The sequence below is a fragment of the Parasteatoda tepidariorum genome, chromosome 10 (genome assembly GCF_043381705.1).
Source record: "Parasteatoda tepidariorum isolate YZ-2023 chromosome 10, CAS_Ptep_4.0, whole genome shotgun sequence".
Classification (NCBI taxonomy): domain Eukaryota; kingdom Metazoa; phylum Arthropoda; class Arachnida; order Araneae; family Theridiidae; genus Parasteatoda; species Parasteatoda tepidariorum.
In genome coordinates, this window is record NC_092213.1 from 20,711,663 (window position 1) to 20,735,858 (window position 24,196).

Genomic DNA, 24,196 nt, shown 5'->3' on the forward strand with positions numbered 1-24,196 from the left:
CTTACTTGCTTCATTCTTTGAACGCAACCAGATTGATGTGATCATTTTATATTATTTTCCTTGATTCGTTAATTTCCCTGAAAATGTTACTTACCTGCTTCATTCTTTAAACGCATCCAGATTGATGCAATAATTTTATATTATTTTCCTCGATTCATTAATTTTCCTGAAAATGTTACCCACCTGTTTCATTCTTTAAACGCATTCAGATTGTTGCAATCATTTTATATTTTTTCCTTGATTTATTAATTTCCCTGAAAATGTTACTTACTTGCTTCATTCTTTGAACGCAACCTGATTGATGTGATCATTTTATATTATTTTCCTTGATTCATTAATTTCCTTGAAAATGTTACTTACTTGCTTCATTCTTTAAACGCATTCAGATTGATGCGATCATTTTATATTATTTTCCTTGATTCATTAATTTTCCTGAAAATGTTACCCACCTGCTTCATTCTTTAAACGCATTCAGATTGTTGCAATCATTTTATATTACTTTCTTCGATTCATCAATTCCCCTGAAAATGTTACTTACCTGCCTCATTTATTAAACGCATCCATATTGATGTGATCATTTATATTATTTTCCTTGATTCATTAACTACCCGGAAATTGTTACTTATTGCTTCATTCTCTAAGCTTTTCATTTGTATATAGTTGATAAAATTTCTTAATAATATTGAAAGTTAATTTACACAAAATTAAACTATGATGACTTGACAAATAATTACCGTTCTACTTGGAAACAAATTATATTTTCAACTGATTATTGTTCTGAAATATATAAAGTTTTCATAATATTCGCAGTAAACCCGCAGTAAAAATAATTTTATTTATTACAAAAAAAAATTTAACATAGGAATTTTTACAGATGATTGCAGAGCTCTTAGTTGCTTAATCTGTTGGGGTTATCATAAAATGCTTTTAATAATTTTAAATAGCTTTAATAATAATCTATTTTTTTTAAGATTTTATTATGAATTATAAACCAATTTATTTCTGTAATTTTTAAACCAATTATATTTTGAGCCCATTAGTGCTCCGAAATACATAAAATTTTCATAATATTCGCAGAAAACCCACAGTAAAAATTATTTTATACATTATAAAATAAGTTCAACGTAGAAATTTTAGCAGATGATTGCAGAGTTGCTTTATCTGATAAGGTTATTATAAAATGCTTTTAATAATTATAAATATAGCTTTGATACTTAATCTTCTTTTTATAAAATGTATAAAACGTATTATACTCAGAGAAAAAAAAAGTATGAATATAACAAAAACTACCAGAATATAACAAAGTATACCGTGTTTCTGCTTCTAACCAAAAAGCTCGTAAATTTTTACCGAAGTGCATGAGTAATAATTTTGGTACAATTAACCATAAAATATGGTTCTATGATATGTGATAAAATCTGGTAAATATGGTAAAATTTAGCAATTTTACCATAATATGGTAAAAGTAGTAATTGCTAAATTTATCATGAAAATTTAAAATTTAGCAATTTTACCATATTTACCATTGTTTTCTTTTAGAGAATGACACAAAAACCATTCATTTGCCAAAATTTATTTTTCATTATTGTATTTTTTACTAAATGTGGGAAAAGAAGAAGTGTAATTTTGAAAACTATAATTTCGATAAGCCGTTAACACCTTAAGGGAAAAATTACCAAATTAATACTTTAAATACCGTATATTTTGGTTTTATTTACCAAAAATATGGTTATTTTACCAGAAATGTCATTACCATACTGTACGATAATTTTACCAGAATATTTTTCTCCTTGTTTGATTTCAAACCTTCAAGTCTTACTTGATAAATGACAATCACATAAATGCGATCCGGTTTGAAATCGTACTCTTTTTTTATGAGTAGTACTCTTTATGTATCAGTATCATGACTAAGTTGTTTTTGTATTTACTATAATTTTACTAATTTTTTAACAACTAATTTTTCTATTGAACAACTTCAAAATTTAAAATATTATCAGATAAATTACGTGAGATTTTAGCACATGCTTTTCATGCACATCAATGAAATCTTTTAGCATCACACACATCTTTGCTTTTTATCATTGCGATTAGATAATCTTTATTTAATGTTTTAAAAAAGTAAAAACTACATTTAGATAGTATACCAGTATATTTTATATTATACTAGTGAGGTTTGAAACTCAGCCCTTTCAATTTAAAAATAGACAACACAAGATAAAATTAAGGAATTTTAAACATGTAATGCATTTTTTTAATCTTTTGAAAACATGTTTGTCCAAACAGAATTATTTTGCATTTTAAAACTTTTGATGTATTTTAACAGCATAATACTTTCTAAGACTTTGTAAGTAGCTTAATTATAAACAAGTAGCTTATAATACATAACATAATAAACAAATAGCTTATTTTACGTTCGATCCCATAATAAAGCTGTTTTTTTTAATGTAATTTTGCATTGTATAACATTTTGGAACTGAGCTTCAATAAGTAATTTTTTTTACTATCTATGAATTCCAAATAAATACTTTAAATATATGTTTAAGTCTAATTCTAAAACTTATAGTTAAAAATAATCTATATGAAGGCATTATTAAACTAATGTTCATACTTCAATTTTGTTTTCTATCATATTGTTTTCTATTTTGTTTTTATTATTTCTTTCTGAAACTAACTGTTACTGTTTGTTCATTTTTTTTCTTTCTTTCTTTTGATAAAATGAGAATCGTATTATTGCTTTTATCAGGAAATTATTTCTCTGTTTTATTTAATCAATGGTAGAACATGAACAGATTTTTCTTATTTATTTAATCTTTCCTCTGCAGAAAGAGGCATTTATAATTATTTTTGAATAAGTATAGTTTTAATTTGTTTTTTTATATAGGTTTTTAAGCTAAAAATATTTAATTCTGATAACTTGCATTCTGGAAGAATAAGAAATATTTCCGAGAGATGCGGATTTTTAGTTTCTTTTACTTCTTTTTTTCATTCTTTCAAACCATTATTTTGCTTTTAATTTTAATTCATAAAAAAAATTAGTCACCCTTAAAGAAACCTTGAAATGCATCATTTTTACTATAATACTTTGTTGCTAGACTCTTACTTGATTTTTCATAATTTCTTTAGGTTAGGAGTGATGAATATGTTGTAGGATGAGTTTGTAATGAATATAAAAATATTTTTCCTGCGTCTTATAGAGTTTAGTATATTTAATTTTAATTTCTTAGAATGAGTGATGATAAATATCCGTCGGTACATCCGCTAGCATTCTGGAAAATTTAAAATGCTTCTGTAAATTTGAAATCAAAATTACTTTTTTTAAATTTCCAATGGCAAGGTAAAAAGGTACAAATAGAAAGATGAAATAAATAACGAATACAAATGTGTGTAGGATAACAAAGAAAGAAGACCGAAGTCATTGCCTTAAAAGTTCTCTTGCTTCCCAATATCTTGAGGACTCAGTGTGTCCATGAAGGGCCCCACATAGAAGCAGGTGGTCCCTACCCAATTTCTGTTCAGATTTACAAAGTGGACTAAAAGGCGTGATTGAAAGACCTATGCGGTATAAGTGAGCAGAAAGACAATCGTGGCCTGTATATAAGCGGAAGGCCGCAACTGCATCACGTCTTGGTTTGTCGGGAATTAAAGAAGAGCTTACATTTCTCCAACTTTTCAAAGCTGTGCGAGTCTGAAGGTCTTGCAATGAGTTGGTTTTACATAAATTTTTAAGGAACAGTTTGATTTTCCAAAAGGAAGTTGCCGTATTTGGTTGTTGTAGCAAATTGGCACCTTTTTTGGTAAGTAAATCTGCCTGCTCATTGCCCCAAACACCACAATGGGCTGGCACCCACTGGAGGACTATTCGTTTCCCCCTCAAAAATAAAGACCTCAAGAGGTCTTGACATCGGGAGATCTCAGGTGTCAAGGGACGTTCGTGTGAGCTAATTGATTGTATGGCAGCTTGTGAGTCCGAGAAGAGGACTGCATTTTCAAATTTGTGTTGGAGGGCCAGTAGCTGCTGTAAGGCCGTACTCAAGGCCAAATTCGGTGCCAATGTATCCCGCTGGTACGTAGAAAGAGAAAAAAATTTATTATATGTTATTTTAGAGGCGAAACAGAATTCATCTTTTAAGTTTAGTTTTATTTTTCTATTTCTAATTTTAACTGTAATATAATGTTTGCTAATATGTTACCTATTACGTCTTCAAATTATAATTGATTTCAACTGCAATTTTTTAAGATTTTTTTTGGAGTTTTAAGAAACATTGCTCTTTTAATAAGTAACAAATAACTAGACGCTTTAAATTAAGTTAATAAATTAATAAATAATTATGATTTAATTTTTATTAATTAAAACATTTTTAATTATTTTCATTTATTAAAAATGTTAATTCGCTTATTAATTAAATTGTTTTGAGGGTGTATTGAAATGCTTTTCCACATTTAAAGTATTACATACGTTAATACATATGTAATATATATATGTCTAAAAAATTATTTGGTATTACATTTTCGTACAATTGGTTATATCAGTAATATCACAATTATTTCTAATAATTCATTTTAGGTACGCTACATACAGTATCATTTATTTTAGATACATCTAAATTGATATAATTTAACTAATGTATTTCTCAGCAAAGCAGTTCTTAAAACAAAATAAAGCTCGTTAAAATGTTTTTTATGAACACGTGTAAACTATTTTAAGCGTTATAACAAAAATAAAGTTCTTAACTACAAAAAGAGTTAAGCTTTTTTACCATTGGAAGGAATGTCTTGAAACGTTGAAGTTAATTGACTGCTTAAGTAATTATTTTCCTGTAACAGAATAGCTCGATAAAATGGAGTGAAATTAGCTAGTTAATGTTGATTTATGTCACCGCCGTAATTAGTTTGTCACATGATACACCCTTGAAGCCCTCTTTGAAACTTTATTCTATACTTTTCAAACGTTATTTTTTTGAAGAAGGTTCAATTTCTGTCTTAATGAAATAGAGTGATTCATAATACAAATTGAAATTAGATATGTTCATATAATTCTCAAAAAAGTGAATAAATTGAAAAATTTATTCTGTAGTTTACAAACATTATTTGTTGGAAAACGGTTTAATAACTTTCACAGTGAAATAGAACTATTCGAATTATAAATTGAGATTAGATATATTCATGTAATTCTCTAAATCCCCCAAAAATTAAAAAATTGAAATTTTCATTACATATTTTTTAAACGTTGTTTTTTGGAATACAGTTTAATCTTCATCTCAGTGAATTAGAACTATTCATATTAAAATTGATATTGGATATATTTATATGATAATAAAGAAACGAATAAAGTGAATAATTTAAAGATTTGTTAAATAGTGTGTTAGATAATACAAATTGATATACCCATACACATGAATATAAGAACTATTAAAATAACATTTAATAAATTAATAAAGTAATTCCATTTTGTGTTGTATACTTATTATTTACATATTAGAATTGAAATCAAAGTTCTTAATCAATTTAATTCACACGATCATGTATTTTATAATTTTCGATGAGTATCACTATCATATCAATATCATTACTAATAGAACAATATCATTATTATCTATCTTTTATATAAACCCGCATAGTACATAAAATTTCATTTAAGATTTTAGAGGTGAGTCAGAAACGCAGAATAAAGAAAAAAATATTTTCTAATACTACCATTTGAGCGTCTTTACACGTACTTAAGAATTAAATACTCTTCAAAGTTACTAGGAGTACTGAAAAGATTGTTCTGAATATATATTTTTGAATTCTTGAAAAAATTCTAGACTAAACCATTATATCTATGGAATCATACCCGTCGGGAGTTGAAAATTAATAGTAAAGCAACAACAACAAAAGAAGAAGGCTGTTGAAGTTTTTCTCATCAATATAAAAAAAAAATTTGTATATACAACACATGAACTTAATTTCTGGATGAAACAGATAGGAGTTGATAGATGGTTTATTTTATAATTGTCACGCATATATTTGTAGGCTTGTTCGCATTTTCCTCAGTACCGATTTATTATAAACCCTTAATAAGTTGATGATCAGATATCACGAGAGAAGGTTATTATCGAGATTTATCTATTGTAGCTTGGATTAAGTGGGGTTGAATCCCCACCGTATCCGTATGCATATGGGAGGTGGACAAAATAATGGAGAAGCTTCTATACCAACACATTTTTTCCTTCTTCATATTTGTTCAGAAATACTCAGTAAATCATTTTATAACTCCAGAAGTGTTTAGATCATGCGATTTCTCATACATATAATGAATGTTTTTTAAATTTCTTAAAATGAAAAATAAAAAAAAATATTTAACTACTCATATTTTGTGTAGTCTTAACCAAGTTTTTCTCACATTTCAAGACAAATATTTTATAATTAATTTTAAATTGCTCTTAAAAACTTTACTTAATTTCATTGAATATTTTTAAAGTTATAGCACAAAAACGTAAGAATTTTCATAAAAACGTCCTAGTCTTCAGAAAAACTAAGGCTCAGCTTGCGAAATTTTGCACAATTATTTAATATAATAAAAAAAATAACTGTTACAAGTTACAAATTTATTGCTGCACATTTTGCTATAGGGTGTTCAAAAGCATTACTTTCCGTTTGTAATTTATCGTCAGTCTCTCAATCCATTAAAAGCCTTAAACTTCTTTAATATGTATGAGAAATCACATATCCTGAACACTTTTAATTTATAAATACTAATATTTCTGACGCTATAAAATAATTCTCTTTATATTCGTGAAGATATATGAAAAAAATGTATTAGTATAGAAACTTTTTTCTATTATTTATTCCACTCCCTGATATTTGTAATTAGCACATAAGCCTGCATATGTATGTGTAGCAATAAATAAATGATTAGAAATATATTGATGCATCCAGTGTTGAGGTGGGATTCGAACCCCCTACCTCCATGCTTCACTTCTGGATGTTGGGGCAGTCTGCGAAAGTTACCGATTAGGTTCATCCTTATTGGGGCATTTGTGTATTTACAAATACACGAATTTTATAGCTTTAAGAGTTGGTAGATGCTGGCTTTTAGCTTACATAGATGTGAAAACAACACAACAGACCAAAAACAAAGTTAACAAGCTTTTATTAAATTAAATAGAGGTTATGAAGCTGAAAATTTTTGCGTCATCTAAAATTATATTTTAGCTAAAACTACCAACTCTTTTGGTAAAATTACTAATTTTTCCTCTTTAACTTTCAAACAGCATGTTAGTAAAACGATATTTTATAGTTAATTTTACCAAAAGCCATTACCAAAGCCATTAAAAAGCACGGTGCACAGTACCGTGCCTTTTATCATTTCCATAGAACTAGAAAACACGGTAAATTTTACCATACTCTATGATTTTTGACAATACTTTTTTTTCAATGCATATAAAATTCATGTATTTAAATCTTTGTGTTAAAATTTGGTTTATTGAAAACTACTACTCAATGAAAGTATATTTTGTCTCGATAATTTTCCGAGTAGTTCTTTTTTTAAGTTATGCCTTAAACCACAAATCTAGAAAAAAGGCTTAAATAGTATAACATAAGAATAAGAATAATTGAAAGGATTTAAAGAGACGTATAGCGAAAGATTAATAGAATAGATTTATAGTATAGTATTAAATAAGAATAATAGTAAAACGCTTAAATAGTGTAGATATATAGTGACTTAAAATGACAAAATAAATTGTTCTAAATCTTAATTTAGAAAATTGTGATTTCATTTTGTAATTTAATGTTTTTAGCAATTTATTACATTAATTAAATTAATTAAATTAATTATAATTATTTATAGTGATCGATTAATAGAGTAGATTTATAGCATAGCATAAGATAAAAATAACAGTAAAACGTTTAAATAGTATAAGATAATAATAAAATTATAGATTTATAGTGCATGATAGTGATTTATTAATAGCGTAGATTTATAGTTTGGCATAAGATAAACATAATTGTAAAACGCGCAAATAGTATAAAATAAGAATAAGAATAATGGTATAAATTTACAGTGATTTATAGTGATTGACTAATAGTATAGATTCATAGTATAGTATAAGATAAAAATAATAGTAAAACGCTTAAAATAGTATAAGATAAGAATAAGAATAATAGTATAGATTTATAGTGATTTAAAATGACAAAATGAATATTTTTAAATTTTATAAGTCTTAATTTGCATAAGGACCTTTTGTTTGTACAGCAATTCAGTCCATTAATTAAATTAATTAAGATGAGTATTTCAGTTTATTCTAATGAAATAGAGTTATGATGAAAAAAGTAACAATTAAGTATGAATTAAAACAGTTTTTAAAAATTAATTTATAAACTGCTGTAGTGATTAAATTTTCAGGAATAAATTTATTTATTTGTTTTATAATCGTTTTTTGAAACTAATAGTGCACTTATGTGTTTGTAATTGAATGTCTTAAATAAATCATTTTAAACAAAAAATATTTCTGTCATCGGAAACCTAATTAAGTTCTTGACTTTTTTAAAAGTATCAACTAAAATGATTGCTTTTAAAACATGTCTTAGAATATTTTTAAAATAAAATGAAAATGATAAAAGCATAAAACTGCAATACAGTGCTTTGAAATTTTTTCACATTTTAAAGCTTTGTTAATAAATATCAAAGAGATGAAATTTTCAAGTTTTTTGGAAGAAATATGTTTTAAAATACATTTTTTATTTATTATTTATTTTTCTATTTTTTTTTATTTATTATTTATTTTTCTATTTATTATTTTTTATTTGTTATTTATTTTTATTTCAAATATATACCGAATTACTCACGAGTAATTAGGTATATATTTAGTGAAAGATAATTACTATAAAATCTTGGGATATAATTATTTAAGATAATAATTTTTTTAATGTATATTGATGTTGCTCATAATAATATTNTTATTTTAAATATATACCTAATTACTCACGAGTAATTAGGTATATATTTAGTGAAAGATAATTACTATAAAATCTTGGGATATAATTATTTAAGATAATAATTTTTTTAATGTATATTGATGTTGCTCATAATAATATTAATAATAATATTAATAATAATAATGTTCGTAATAATTATTTGTTCATAGTAATAAAAATGTTTGAACAATTGTGAGCTAAAATTCTTTCAATCGAATGATTGCAAAGTTTAGTACACTGAAGTTTGAATGACAATATACTATTATATAGCTATAGGTAATACAAGCTAAAAGTATAAACACGTAGAAAAAGACTTCTTGCTGAACTAGGCATATAAAATAATTTTGAACTCGTAATCTGTTTAAAATTTTGTTTCATTTAAGAATCTTGGAACTCAATGATACGATTGAAAAATTTGTCTAAAATTTTATATTCTGAGATTTAATTGGTCTGGAAATATAAGAACTGTTTTTCTACTATTGATCAAGTTCATTTAAAATTTATGTCTAAAACTTTGTTTGACCAAATAATCAACCTTTGTTTTACAAAAACCTTTAAAGATATCGTTATAGTTCATTATATTTTGACTCACCTAAATCTCCAAGTACTCATTGACAGCATTAAAAATGTAACTTTATATTAGAATACCGAATTTTAGATTGAACTGAAAATAGGAGTGCTTACCGAAACCATAGGAGAAGTTGATTTAATCAATAGATACTTAAAATTTAATTTAACTATAATAATAAAATGACAGTACCGAAAAATTGGCCTTAAATTTTATATTCTAAGTTTTAATTGGTCTGGAAATTTATTGCATGAACTCTTTTTTTACTATTGATTAGGTTCATTTAAACAATTCAATAACCAAAACTTTGATTAACCTAATAATCAAACTTTTTTTTTTGACTAGCACCATTTAAGATTTAAACGTAGTGCATATTGGGTTATCTAAGAACCTAAGTAATCACTGACAGCATTGAAAAAAATAACTTCACATAAGTTTCCCGAATTTCGATTGAACTAAAAGTAGAATTACTTACCAAAAGTATTGAAGTATTTGATTTAAATTTAATAGATACTTAAGTTTAGATTTTACTGAAAATCTTAGTTATTACTCATTAGGAAGAAGAAGTTGATTTAAATTTATCAATTTATTTGTTGTTTAATCTAAAAGTTAAAATACTCTCTGATATCATGAAAAAAATATTGACTTCAATGTCTAACAAAAATCAGTACATTCCTAATAGTGGATCAGTAAAATAAATTTTTTATTATACAGAAATACTTTTTAATAAATAAAATTAAAGTAAAAATAAAGCAATGTTCACAGATTAAAATTAATTTTTAGTGGGTTTGTAAAAGTAATTTTTTTAAAGTGCTCATTGAAGAAAAATATTATTTAAATAATTAATTTTTGAACTTTCATTCATAAGCCTTTCTTTGAAACTCGGAGTGTACTTTACCTTCGAGCATCCAGGGACTTTCCTTCCTCGAAAACCAATTATTTCTAATGTCCCTGTAATTAAATTTTTGTAATTTGTCAAACGTTTTGGCATTTTTAATTAGAAACAGTTTTTTTAAAAATGTAGTTGATTTTTTATAGAAACTAAATAAATAATAGAAAGTTAACAGAGACACAATTAGTTGCTTTTCTACGTGTCTTATTCTTTAAAAAAATGAATGAATGAGAAAAACTCAGATTTACAATTTCATCGAAAATGTTTTGTCTTTAAAACCTAAAATGTTCACAAATACCTGTATTTTCAAAGTGATTGAACTGGTTTTTACAGGTATTAAATAGTGTCCAACATAAGCAGCATGCAGAATCTCAGCACTTGGTGGCTCAAGTATTTACAGCAGTTAAGAGACGGATGTTGTGCAAGGCACAACAGTCTCCCTTAATATTTTTTTTCTAAATGCTTCCAACATTTAATTATTTTAAAAATTTTATTTTACAAGATTATGGATGTTTAAATATATTTTCGAAAGCATATTTTATTGCATTTTCAACACTGAGAAAAAAAATGACATCGAATTAATACAATACAATGTCCATTGTACAATTATATATTAATGAAATACAGTATTCATGTCCTTTTATTTCTCAGAGGTACTGTATTAATAAAAGGACATTAATAAGAGGAAATAAAAAATAGGTAATGTCCATTGTACAATTATATATTAATGAAATACAGTATCCATGTCCTTTTATTTCTCAGATGTACTGTATTAATAAAAGGACATTAATAAGAGGACATCAGCCATAGGTAATGCCATTGTACAATTATATATTAATGAAATACAGAATTCATGTCCTTTTATTTCTCAGAGGTACTGTATTAATAAAAGGACATTAATAAGAGGAAATCAAACTTAGGTAATGTCCATTGTACAATTATATATTAATGAAATACAGTATTCATGTCCTTTTATTTCTCAGAGGTACTGTATTAATAAAAGGACATTAATAAGAGGACATCAGCCATAGATTGTTACCTAAAAACTATGTTAATCTCAAAATCGAAAATACTATTTGGTTCCACATGAAAAATTTATACGATTAACAAAAATTTTTTTTTTTTTTTTTTTAAAATAAAAAACATTGCGTGTTTATATTCAGAATCTTCCATAATAACTGCCCATAATGTGTAATTTTAGATACCTCTCCAATACTAAAGACAACATGAAAAACCTTTAAACCAATGATTATATTGATAATTGTAAGGAATTTTAATGCTAATCACCTTTCATATATTTTTTGTTTTTCTACACTGAAAAAACAATAATGGCAAAATCTACCAGAATATGACAAAATTTATCGTGTTTCTGGCTCCATGGGAAGATTAAAAAGCTCGATAATTTTTATTGAACCTTAATAAAATTCAAAAAAATGGAACTTTATTAAATTGTTGATTTGAAATGGAAATTGAAACATGATTCCGTTTCAGTTGCAATTTGAGCGTAATCAAGGTCCTGAAACCCAATTATATAGTTAAATTTGACAGTTATAAAGGTTAAAACACATTTAAATGACTAGTAGGGGTCTTGCAGTTTAAAATTTTTGAATTGTTTGAATTCCAATACAATTCATTCGATACAATTGATTCGAATTTGCGCCGATTTTATTTACTTATATCTATATAAATCTCTAACGTAACCTCACAAAAATGGTTTGTTTTGATAGATAGCAATGGTAATGTTACAAGTCCATTAAAAAAAGCAAACATTCCGTAATTTTGAAAGATTTATGTAAAGTAAGAAATATTTGTGATATTAAAATATTTGAACAATTAATGACAAGTTTTAAGTAAATAATACGCAGGAACGTAAGGAATAAAATGACGTAAGGAATCTTTTTTATCTGTATAAAAAGTAATAAGAAGTAAAATTGTACCTTTTTAAGGCTTTTAAATCATGGTACTATTACGTTATCTTCGTTTAATTAAACCGTTTAATTATTTAAATACCGATTATATATTATCTAAAACTATTTTCGACTAACAATTGAACTAACAAGAAAACTTATTGAGTGATTTGATGTATTTTGTATTTTGAGTTTTGATGTATTATGTTTTATTTCTAATGGCTGGGGCCATAAACGAGAATACGATCAAGAAAAATTGAAGCAAAAGTCGAAAAAATAGAAGAAACTATAGTAACAATAATGTCGAAACGTTCTTGAGATAAGCTGTCGATGATTATCGTCCTTTAAATCAAACATAAAAACATATTTTCTCTGAATAACCATACCTATTTTTTGACGAATTCGGATTTTTAACCCCAAAATATAGAGAGTAGACGCAATTTGGGAAATATGGTCTCAAAAGATTATTAATTCAAAAATATGACTTTTTAAAAAAGACGTATTCTTAAAATTAAATTTCTCAAGAACTAATTTTGCTCAAAGGTTGTATTTTCCCATACAAAATTACATTCTTTTAAATGATGATAATTATTTCATACCTTACCATTAACCATTAATAAATAAAGCAATAAAAAAATAATAGATATCTACCAAAATTTATTTTTTTGCATGAATTATATTTTGGAAAAACATCATGTTTAATAATGATTGTGTTTGTGATATTCATTATAAAAATTGTCAGCTTATTAAAAATGTGAGGAAAATGCTTAAATCACTGAATCTCGTGTTATACTTCTTTACTTTTTAAAATAATGTTAAATATCATGAAGACTTCTAGAAAAATATCCTGCTTGAAAGCAATTTTTTATTTATTTAAAAAGCAAGGTAAAAAACGGAAATTTTGAACGTAATGTAGGAAATAATATTGATAAAAATATGTGAGATACTAAAAAAAGAAGAAAGTTAAAAAACGAACACTTACAATTGTACTTAGAGGGTATTTTAAATTTAAATGGGCAACAGTTTGAGCAGCATACGTTTTGTATGAACCCGGATAATTCTCAAACTATCACACAAACCAAAACGAAAAATAAGTGCCTATTAGCATCAATAATAAGTGAAAATCATCAGTGTCAAATAATTAATTTACTGATGTCAAATAATTAATATATTTACCATGACGACTTCTAGAAAGATATCCTACCTGAAAGCAATTTTTTATTTATTTTATAAGCAAGGAGGAAAAACGGAACTTTTGAGTACAATGAGGAAATAATAATAATAATAACAACAATAATAACAATAATAATAATAATGTGTGCGATACTAAAAAGGAAGAAAATTGAAAAAACGTACTCTTACGATTATATTAATAATAACAATAATAATAATAATGTGTGCGATACTAAAAAAGAAGAAAATTGAAAAAAAAAAACGTGCTCTTACGATTATATGTAGATGGCATTTTAAATTTATATGATCACCATTTTGAGTAGCGTATGCTTTTCATAAACCTGAATAATTTACAAACTATCACACAAATCAAAAATATAAAGAAGTGCCGAAGCATCAATAGCAAGTGCCAATCATTAATGCCAAATAAATTATTTACTGATAAATAAATATTGAGTGCTACATTTTAACTGCATAAATTTTACATATTGTGCATATTATTTATAGATACATTGTTCAACATATTGAAGTAAATTGCAATATTTGATTTCTGCAATGAGAAAAAAAAACAGTATGGTCAGAACTACTAGAATATGGCGAAATTATTTCCGTTTCTGGTTTAATGGAAGCACTTAAAATTCAGTAATTTTTACTTAAACGTTTTGGTAATGATTATGGTAAAATTAACAATAAAATTCAGTTTTATAATATGTGATGAAATTTGATCAATGTTGTAAATTTTCGTAATTTCATAATGATACCTTAGATCATGGCATAAAAATCATTCATTCGGCATAAAAACCATTATGCCTGTTTGAAATCAAGCGAATTATTACGACAGAGGGTGCGTTTCTCATTTTTCCGGTGGCGCCATCTATAGCTAAGAATACGACTTCAGCCGCTGTCACGTCACAGCCCGTTAATGGGAGGGACCCATTCATACATCAATTTATTCATCCACAGATCTTAATTATGACCTGAGCTAGAGAATAATCAATCTCCAATATAGTACCCCCAGAAGTATTGATTTGTTATGGGAAAATGGTGGACTTTGTTACCCGTCAGATTTAATGTGAACAAGTCACAATTTGCTACACGGGGAGTATTTGACTGGTGGGAGCCCCCTGGATACGACCCCCTGGAAATAGGCCCTACGTCCTATCAATCCGGCAATCTCGGTGCATGCAATGAAACATTGTTTGACAATACACGTAATGAAACATTATTTGAAGATGAATATTCAAGAATTAAATTTAATAAATTTCATTTTAATTTTTTTTAATATAATTTTTGGAAAATTGCTTATAAACCCTTATGTCAAATGAAAGTGTTCAGTTAATTAATTTTAAATAAATTAAAAGCACTTGAACTTTAATAACGATTAATCTTACAAGATATTTATTCAATTATATTTTTTAAAAACCGTATTACTCATTAAATTTCATATCACTTCCTTCATTAGTGCACTTGTTATTTATATGTTAACTTAGTTCAATTAACTTTCGGGTTTTAAAGAAAGAAGATAAATTTTCCTTCATTTTTAAAAAGTTGTTTGCCAAATAAGATGAATTTGATGTCAAGCATTAAAAGGAAGTGGTTTTGACAGGTTGTCGGAACAATTTGAAATGTGTGAACTTTTACTCTAGTAAAGGCTCGAGGCGTTTCTTGAATCTCAGTTGTTGTACTGCGGCGAAAATGGCTTAGACGTAATGCCATTATTGAGTATTGAAAAATTAACTGATTCTGTTTGAAAGAGGGGCACATACTTTTTGAATATTTAGGAATTATGTTTTAGAATTTATGGTGTCGTATATTATTATAAATTTATAGAATCGAAATATTTGTAAATAAATATATTAATTCCCTGTTATTCTGAAATCTTGCAACCATTTTATGGGAGATCTTTCTTATTTTACCACCGAAAGAAACAGTATTTTAAAACTTATTTGATGGTATTTTGTAGAAAAATGCATGTTTTAAGGAGGAAAAAGTTGTTGATAATTCAATCTTTAAATTCACGTATTACAAAAAAAACTTATTATTAATTAGTTTTTAAAATGAGAAAGTTTAAATCAAATTTCATTGGCATCTTTTCGTAAGATGTTTTTACACGAGATCTCTGCATACAGACAGTTTGCTATTTCAGATCACTAAATCATTGAAATATATAAATCGAAATTTTAAATTTTTGTTCGAACAAAAAAAACAGAGAGAGGTCTAAAAGAAAATGAGAAAGTTACTTCCTAGATAAATTTCTCTAAAATTTGAATCAAGAGGGAATCCTCTCTTAATATATAGTGTGATCCATTATTTCACTATTATTTAAAAATTAGACCAATTGAATGCTTGGCAATGACGTCCTCTTAGAAAAATCATGGCATTTGTTGATTCAGAAGAATATATATATGAATTAAATTATAATGAAAAGCAAGGACGTATGCAATATTTATTAATGTCATGATGATTTTCTGTTCTATTTATAGGCGTTTATAAAGTATATTATTACTGTAAAGTAAATTCTATCTCATCTTCTAGAATTGAATTTTTTTTTTACAAATATAAGAGAAATTTTAGCAATGTCAAGCTTAAGATGCTTAATTATAATATCTCTTGAGTCTTCCTTTTTATGTTTAGAAATATGTAGCAGAAGTATTTTAAAATGTATTAAAAATGTTAGAAATTAAGCTTAGTAAATTGTGAATTAAATAGTTAAACATTGTTTTTTTTTTTTGAATAAAGATATCAAATAAAATATGAAATATTGTTTGACTTGGTGAAATATATTTACAAGAGAATACCCATTTGCTTAATGTTTTAATACTTAGAAGAAAACAGGAATTGTAGATAGTACTACAACTTACAAATATTCAATTACATCTAAGTACCGATGCACAAAAGATAGATATATATGTTAAGTACGAAACACTTTAATAAATCATAAAATCATTTAAATTAAATTAATAAAATGAGCATTTTCTTAAACAAATCGTCGTTATGATAAGGTTAACTAATAAATACTCTTTACGATAAGGATAAGGTTAACTATTAAATAAACTAAGCTAAAACGATAGGAATAATTTAAATATCAAAATTGCTTCATTTTAAAAATTCTTTAGTTGTACATATCTTTTCATATCAACTACAACTTAACAAAGTTAATGTTTTGAACTTAACCTTGTAACTATTGCTTAAAAATAGAATTCAAAAGTGACGTAATAATACTGAGTGTACAGAAATTATTATTGACATTGGAATGATGAAGACCATGTCCCCTCGCTTTTTTGTTGCTCTGTATTTATAAAAAATAACTTAATGAAAGTACTGAGTATTACTGACTATTTACAATCTCATGCGTCCCGGAGTGAACTAATCGTAAAGACACGATTCCCAGTAAAACACCACCGAAGTCAAGCATCACTGGATGCGGTCAGTAAGCGGGTGGGTGACCACTTTGATCAGCCTGCTTTGATCAGTCGAGGGTGCACGGTATCGGTTCTCTTCAAGCTGTTCTACCATAAAGTGCTCAACTTCGCACGCAGGTCATCGGGTTACCAAAGCAGAGGAGTCATCCCCTCTGCAGAGGATCAAAATTGTGATGGCATGTCTTTGGATCATCCTCAGGGATGTTTCCCAGACCGTCGCCAATAGTCTATTGTGCAGCTCTAGTGCGACGTAAATAAATTACCTACCGACCATCAATTTGATCCAATTCAAGTGTTTATTCAATCACTCATGTATTAAGGCCTGTTTAGACGATCCAATTTCTTGGACAGAGATTGATTGATATTGATGGAAACTTGTTTTGCTTTGAGCTTTGATCGTGTAAACAAACATCCAAGAACTTGGTCCAACTTCTTGGACGATAGTAGAGCATCTTCTACTTTCCATCCAAGTTTTTTCTCCCTTAACCAATCAGCGTCTTAGGTTTTGTGACGTCAACAATCAGGCAGCAAATTATGTCATCTTCTTGTCTGTTTTCATATATTTTAGTCCAAATAAATTGATCTGTTGCGGTTTATTTGTGTCATTACGATTTTATTTGAATTTATTTAGTAATTTTAAACTTATGTAAGTATTATTTTATAATGTTGAATATGAACAATGCGCATGCGCAAGTCTTTCTTTCAACGAATCAGCGACATTCAAGAACTTGGATAGTGCCAACGAATCTTGGACAGAGAAATCCGTCCAATTTCTCGGATTCAAGAAATTGGACCGTGTAAACAGGCCTTTAGGCTTATGGGAATGTATACATATAGAACATTGTACTTTGAATGACGGGAGGAGCCGAAATGGCTTCTCAGGTATTTTGGCATGTACCCCATAACCCCTGGTACGTTTAGGTATAAGTTACCTTAGTGTAGGTAAAATGTACCAAGTTTCATTAAAAAAATAAGAGTATTTCAACATATCTATAATTATTATTCTGGGAGAGGCAGCACGGGACCCTTCAGACTTTCAGAGTATGCAGCACTATGCAGTGAATATAATGTTAAAATGTCACACTACTATCTTCGGTATAATTGTAATTTTAGAATATTTATACGTATCACACTTTTTCAGTCCTAATTTTATATGTTGAATTGTCATCATGATCTAACTTTGACTCAATGATACTGTGACTGTTACCATTCATCCCGAAAATGAAATAAATAAAAAAAAATTGAAAAACTTAAAATTTGTCTACATAGAGCTATCTTTTATCTCATTTTAGTCACCGTCAATTCGATGAGCTACCTATTGTGGATACAAAAGTATAGCCAATTAATTTGGAAACATAACCTTGAAATTTTAAAGAAAAAGTACAAGTATGTGGAACTGAAGGTACTGTTTTAAAATAGAAAAGAATAAAATTCTGAAAAAATATACGTTGTGGCATATGGATATTTAGTACGTAAGTATTTGGGCCAAGTTTAAAAAGAATTAACGGAATGTATTGCAATTAATTAGCAATGAATTATTATTATTATTAGCTATTTATTAAGATCACAAGTTAAATTGAGGTATATAAAACACGTCGTTTGTTATCAAATTGTTCCATTAATTTTAGGCAGTTAATACTATGGTTTCATAAGTTCGACAAAAACCGAATATCATTAGGATTTTTTTAATTTCTTTTGATGCACAAACAAATGTTAATTGAACTAAATTGTAATTATCTGAATACTCGTTCATGTCCCGAGGGTTAAAAAAAATCAACAAATCGGTGTTAACCAGCATGCCCCAAATCATGCCCCAAAATGGAAGACATTGACTAACACAATTAAGTTAAAACAATTCCATTTTTTAAAACCTATTATTATCTATTGTCTTTTCCGGTTGATTTACGTTATTAGATTAAGTAAAACATGCGTTTAGAAATTCATCTCATCAAAATAAAAATTAAATATATTCAGTATTATTTGGCAAAATATTAGTGCTAGTGTTCAACTCCTGATAGTATAAACTTACCATAACATCACATTTCGGTTTCCTTTTGGGGATAAAAAAGTCTTATTTTCAGAGGTAAAAGTAAATAGCTAAGTTGGACCCTGCTTTTGAACGTATTTACAGCAAATTTAGTCTGAATCGGTTCAGAATTGCGAAATTATATTAGGTATATAGACTCATTTAAACATTCTGCTTTATTTATGTCGATATTTTTGTGTCTCAGTCACATGTGTTAATTTAAATCTTGCTTAGTGATTATATTCTTCGAAGATAAACAAATTTTATTAAGCTAAAGATAAACAAATTTTATAAAGCTATTTGATTCAGATGAAACGGCATTTGTGATAAAAATATCCTATTCACTCCAAATATTCAAAATCTTGATTATTCACCAGTTTTTTTAAAACAACCAGATTTTATGGAAGCTGTCTTTAAATTTTATATTTTTGGTGCATGCAAAATGATCAAAAAATGCCACATTTATGGGAGATAATAATAATTTGTCTTGATGACTTTATTTTTTTATTAAGATCGTCCCATTTATATGAGAAATATGAAAAATATATCCTTATTTATATGAAACTCCTTTTGCATTCTAATATCAATGCTCTTCAATGTGAAAAATATATCCTTATTTATATAAAACTCATTTTATTTTCTAATACCAATGCTCTTCAATATGAAAAATATATCCTTATTTCTATAAAACTCCTTTTACATTCAAATATTAATGCTCTTCAATGTGAAAAATACATTCTTATTTCTATAAAACTCATTTTATTTTTTAATACCAATGCTCTTCAGCATAAGAAATATATCCTTTTTGATATAAAACTCCTTTTACTTTTAATATCAATGCTCTTCAATGTGAAAAATATATCCTTATCTATATAAAACTCCTTTTACTTTCTGATATCAATGCTCTTCAAAGTGATAAACATATCCTTATTTATATAAAACTGCTTTTACTTTCATATATCAATGCTTTTTAATGTGATAAATATATTCCTATTTATATAAAACTTCTTTACTTTCTAATACCAAAGCTCGTCAATGTGAAAAATGTATCCAATATCAAGAAAAATAGCCTTTATTAATAGAAGGTTTAGTCATTTATTTTGTTCTTCACATAGTCGAAATTCCTTTCCTTTTGTCTAACAATACATCTATAGATAAATTTGATGAAGTTCAGCAGGTCTTCTTTGTCAACAATGTCAATTATGTATTGATGATACTTCATAGAGAAAAAGAGGGAAAAAAACCGATATTTCGTCGAGTCAGAAATAATATGCCTTGAAGGTGCCGTTCGTTTTCTCTCCCATTGATTATTGATCTCCTCTTAGCCACATAAAAAGTTCCACTTTCTTAGTTTGTTAAGTTCTCGCTTTTATAAATTTCTTGATTTATTTCAACTTACAATTTTCTTGACATAATTTTTTACTTTCTTTCTTTTTCTCATTATAGTTCTCATTTTTTTTAATAGTAGTGGATAATTAGTTACATTATAAATTCTTAATGGATTGAAAGCTCCTTTTTTTAAAAAAATCTTTTATAAGAGTTATTTTATCGATTTTGTCCAAATTTCCATTTAAAATGAAACAATGTGAAACAATATAAAAATTTGTACACCCTAAATTGAAAAATCTTCTTGACCCCTGAAAAACCATTATTTAAGAAAATAATAATGAACTATAGGTAATGATAAAAATAACTTTTATGTGGAGTTGTTATTAGATTTAAGATTTTCCTAATGTGTGCAAATTTGTGTTTGATTTACTAAAATACTTTCCGAACTATAACAAAATGAGCTAAAATGTAACATTAACATTGAATGGCCCAAACTTCCAATCGTTCTAATGGCAATGCGATTGGCAAAATTACTAGGTAACTAATACCATGTTTTCCAGGTTGTGGCTACCACCCATGTTTTGAGGATCTAATCCTTTAAAAAAAAGTATGTTTTTTCAAAGAAAGTACGTTTCTGTAAGTGATTCTGTAACTTAGTTTGACATACATAGTTTGAAAAAATTAATTAGCATATCAAAATTACCCCTACGCGGTTTACCCTTATGGTACCCTCACTCCACTTTGCATCGCTGTCATAGAATCAAGCATTCTTTCCCTCAAGAACTTCGAACAAGGAAGTTCACTTGTTAGCTCTCTCATGAGCTGCCTTTCATTGTTTACTGCTATTGCAGCAGCCGAAATAATTTTCTTCGTGTATATAGTTCAATTGTTTTATTAAGTTTTGTGTAATAAATGTTTAAACAAACCATCACAGTCCTATTTTAGACCAATCCTTTCAATAGCTGAAATTGGTTAATTAAAAAAAGTTATTTAGGGTGATATCTTTTTCTCTCACAATTAAATAGCAGAAATATAAACATTGGATAAAAACATGAGACGAACAAAAATATTCAACATGAGTGATTTTTTAAAAAATAAAATAAACATATTATTTATAAAAAAGAGTTGAGGATATTATTGTTCTCTTTAAAAAATAGACAAATAAACTCTTAAATAATTAATTCTATCTTTTGTCTATTGAAAGAATTACCCACGCTATTCTAAGACTGCCTGCTGCTAAGGAAATAGCCCATTTCAAGGAAGGAAGGTCCTCAATAAATCGACGAAAAATTACTCTCTTTTCCTTGTCAGCTTGAGTTAAAACCTGCCTTAAATAATGACGCATCACCCCTACTGAAAATAGCTATACATCTTAAATATAGTTACAGCTACTGCTCTAGATAAAGAGCGAGAGGAGTTCCATACATCTACAAACAATACTTTACCACTTGTTTATCTGTTGTCATATCATATGTATATATCACATGTATATATCATATGTATTTGTTTAATAATACAAGCAGTGACACTGTATTAAAAAGACATTAATAAGAGGACGTCAGTCATAGGTTGCTAGCTTCGGTTAGTAATATACTATGCTCATTTAAAACTTTAAAAAAATTGGTTCTTCATGAATTATTAATATAATTAACAACAAGAAAATTAACTATTTTTCTTACATCCAGAGTGTTGCATCGTAACTGCCTTTTATGTATTTTTTTTTGCTCCTCATCAATAATAAAGTCAATATGAAAAGCCACAAAATCACTGATAATATTAATACTTGTAGGTGTAATTAATACTAATTGCCTTTCACATCATTTCTGTTTCCTAGACACTAGGAAAACAAATTATGGTCAAAACTACCAATTTATGATAAACTTCAACGTATTTCTGGTTTTATGGGAACGCCAAAACGCTCAGTAATCTTTATTGAAGCGCTATGTTAATGATTTTGATAAAATTAAGAATATGGTTTTATAATATGTGATAAAATTTGAAAAATGGGGATTTGGTAATGTGTAGCAATTTTACCGTGATACCTCAGCGCATTTATTCAGTTAAACTTACTTTTCAGTTTTGTATTTTTTGCTCAATGTGTGGTAATAAGATCAATAATTACAAAAACCAGAATTTCCTGCAAACCGTTACCATATGAACCGAAAAATTACCAAAATACTATGAATCTTGATTTGATTAACCAGAATTATGTTTTTTTAAATCAGAAATGTCATTATCATACAGCACGGTAATTTCACCAAGATTGTTTTCTCCATGTGGAAAGCAAAGATGATTTGATGTTCCCAATTCCGTCCTCCGGCTGATTTTGATCACGTTTGTGTTTTCTTCTTGATTAAATATTTGTCTGGGAAACCTGGTGTTCATAGATTTTGATAAAGATTCTAAAAATATATGTTCGAGATTGTCCCTATGGGACACCCAGTGTGTTAAATAATCTTCTTTTTACGCTTTCATTTAATTTATCCATTGTTTATTTCTTGAAATTAAAAACGCAACACAACCAGTTGACTTCTTAAAATTGTTATTATTTGGTTATTAACATGAGAACAATTATTACTTCAGTCAAAACATTAGTTTCAAGCATGGGATTTACAACTTTATTTTTATTTTGTAACACAAAAAAAGTCGAAAAGTTTAATTCATAAAAAGATTTCAAAAGTTTTTGTCATAAAAAAGCAACTAAAAAAGTGCTTTACAAACACATTGTTGCAAGCATGTTGTTGGAACTAAATAATTTTTTTGTAGTCATAAAAACTGTAACAAAAAAATTTTTTAAAGAAAACGTTACATTGCCTATGGAATATTCGGTAAAGATTTAATTTGAAGATATTTAATTTTTTTTACCATATAACCTTTTATGCCGGTTCTCTTCCTTTGCTATTATAAAACAAGTTCATTTTCAATAAATTAATAGAAATAGATTTTATATTGATATTATTGAATTTAAAGATTATTTAATTATTAGATGGATTTTATTTAGATTTTTAGATTTATATATTATTTAATTATTATATAATAGATTTCTTAAAAAAAATTCTATGAATTAATAGGAATAGATTATATGGAATAATATAAAAAGTAACTATGAAAAATTGTGATTTGATACCAGAGTAACAAATTAATTATAAATGTGAACGAAAGTGCCGAAACTTTTAAACAATTTTAACCAAAAAACATTTAAAATAGTAAATTTATACAAATCTTTTTTAAGCTTTAACTTTAATGATAAAAATTTCTGAATTTCGTGTTCTGAATATTTTTACATACTTTTTTCGAATTATTTTAGAATAAAAATATTTTAAGCACGTCGATTGTTTAGGATTTTAATAAAATAATATAAGGGAAGGAAGATATATTAAAACGCAAATTGAGTTATTAAAAGAGATATGAGCGAATCCATTTGCAGACAAATTATATAATGAAGTAAATACACCCAATTTATTAGAGTTATGTAAGTTCATTTTGATATTCATTCGTAACTGATATTTATTACTCTTTATCCAACATATATCATGATCTGCAGAGCAAAAGATGACACTCTGCAGGTCTCCTTTATTATCAATGTCAGTTGTCCTCTCATCTCTCATTAGAGAAGGCCAGATAAACTGATAAATCACATGATCTAGAAAGGACTGTTGATTTTCACATCTACCATGTATTGCTGTTCCATTAATAATAGTTCCCATTATTGAATTCTTCTACAATAGGGGTGCAAAATTTTAGGAAAAATTGTCAATCTTAGAAGAAAAAAATTTGCATGCCACTTCCAGCTTTGCAACATACAAAAAAAATTTAAAAATAAAACTTTAACTTATAGGATGATTACGGCATGTTTTTTGTAAGTCCGAACAGTAAAAATTAATATATATATATTAATTTATATATATATATATAATTAAA

General features: G+C 26.9%; 2 protein-coding genes across 2 annotated transcripts in view; one reads left to right on the forward strand and one right to left on the reverse strand.

Annotated features, from left to right (window-relative positions):
• The window catches only part of LOC107442729 (uncharacterized), a 71,147-nt gene that overhangs the window by 40,677 nt on the left and 6,274 nt on the right, over nt 1-24,196 (forward strand). The gene's annotated exons all lie outside the window — the stretch shown is intronic.
• On the reverse strand, nt 3,413-6,951 carry LOC139426818 (uncharacterized). The gene is made up of 2 exons (XM_071186908.1): nt 6,946-6,951; nt 3,413-4,060 (listed from the first exon to the last, which is right to left on the reverse strand). Exons 1-2 carry the CDS (start codon nt 6,949-6,951, stop codon nt 3,413-3,415), a joined length of 654 nt encoding a protein of 217 aa, XP_071043009.1.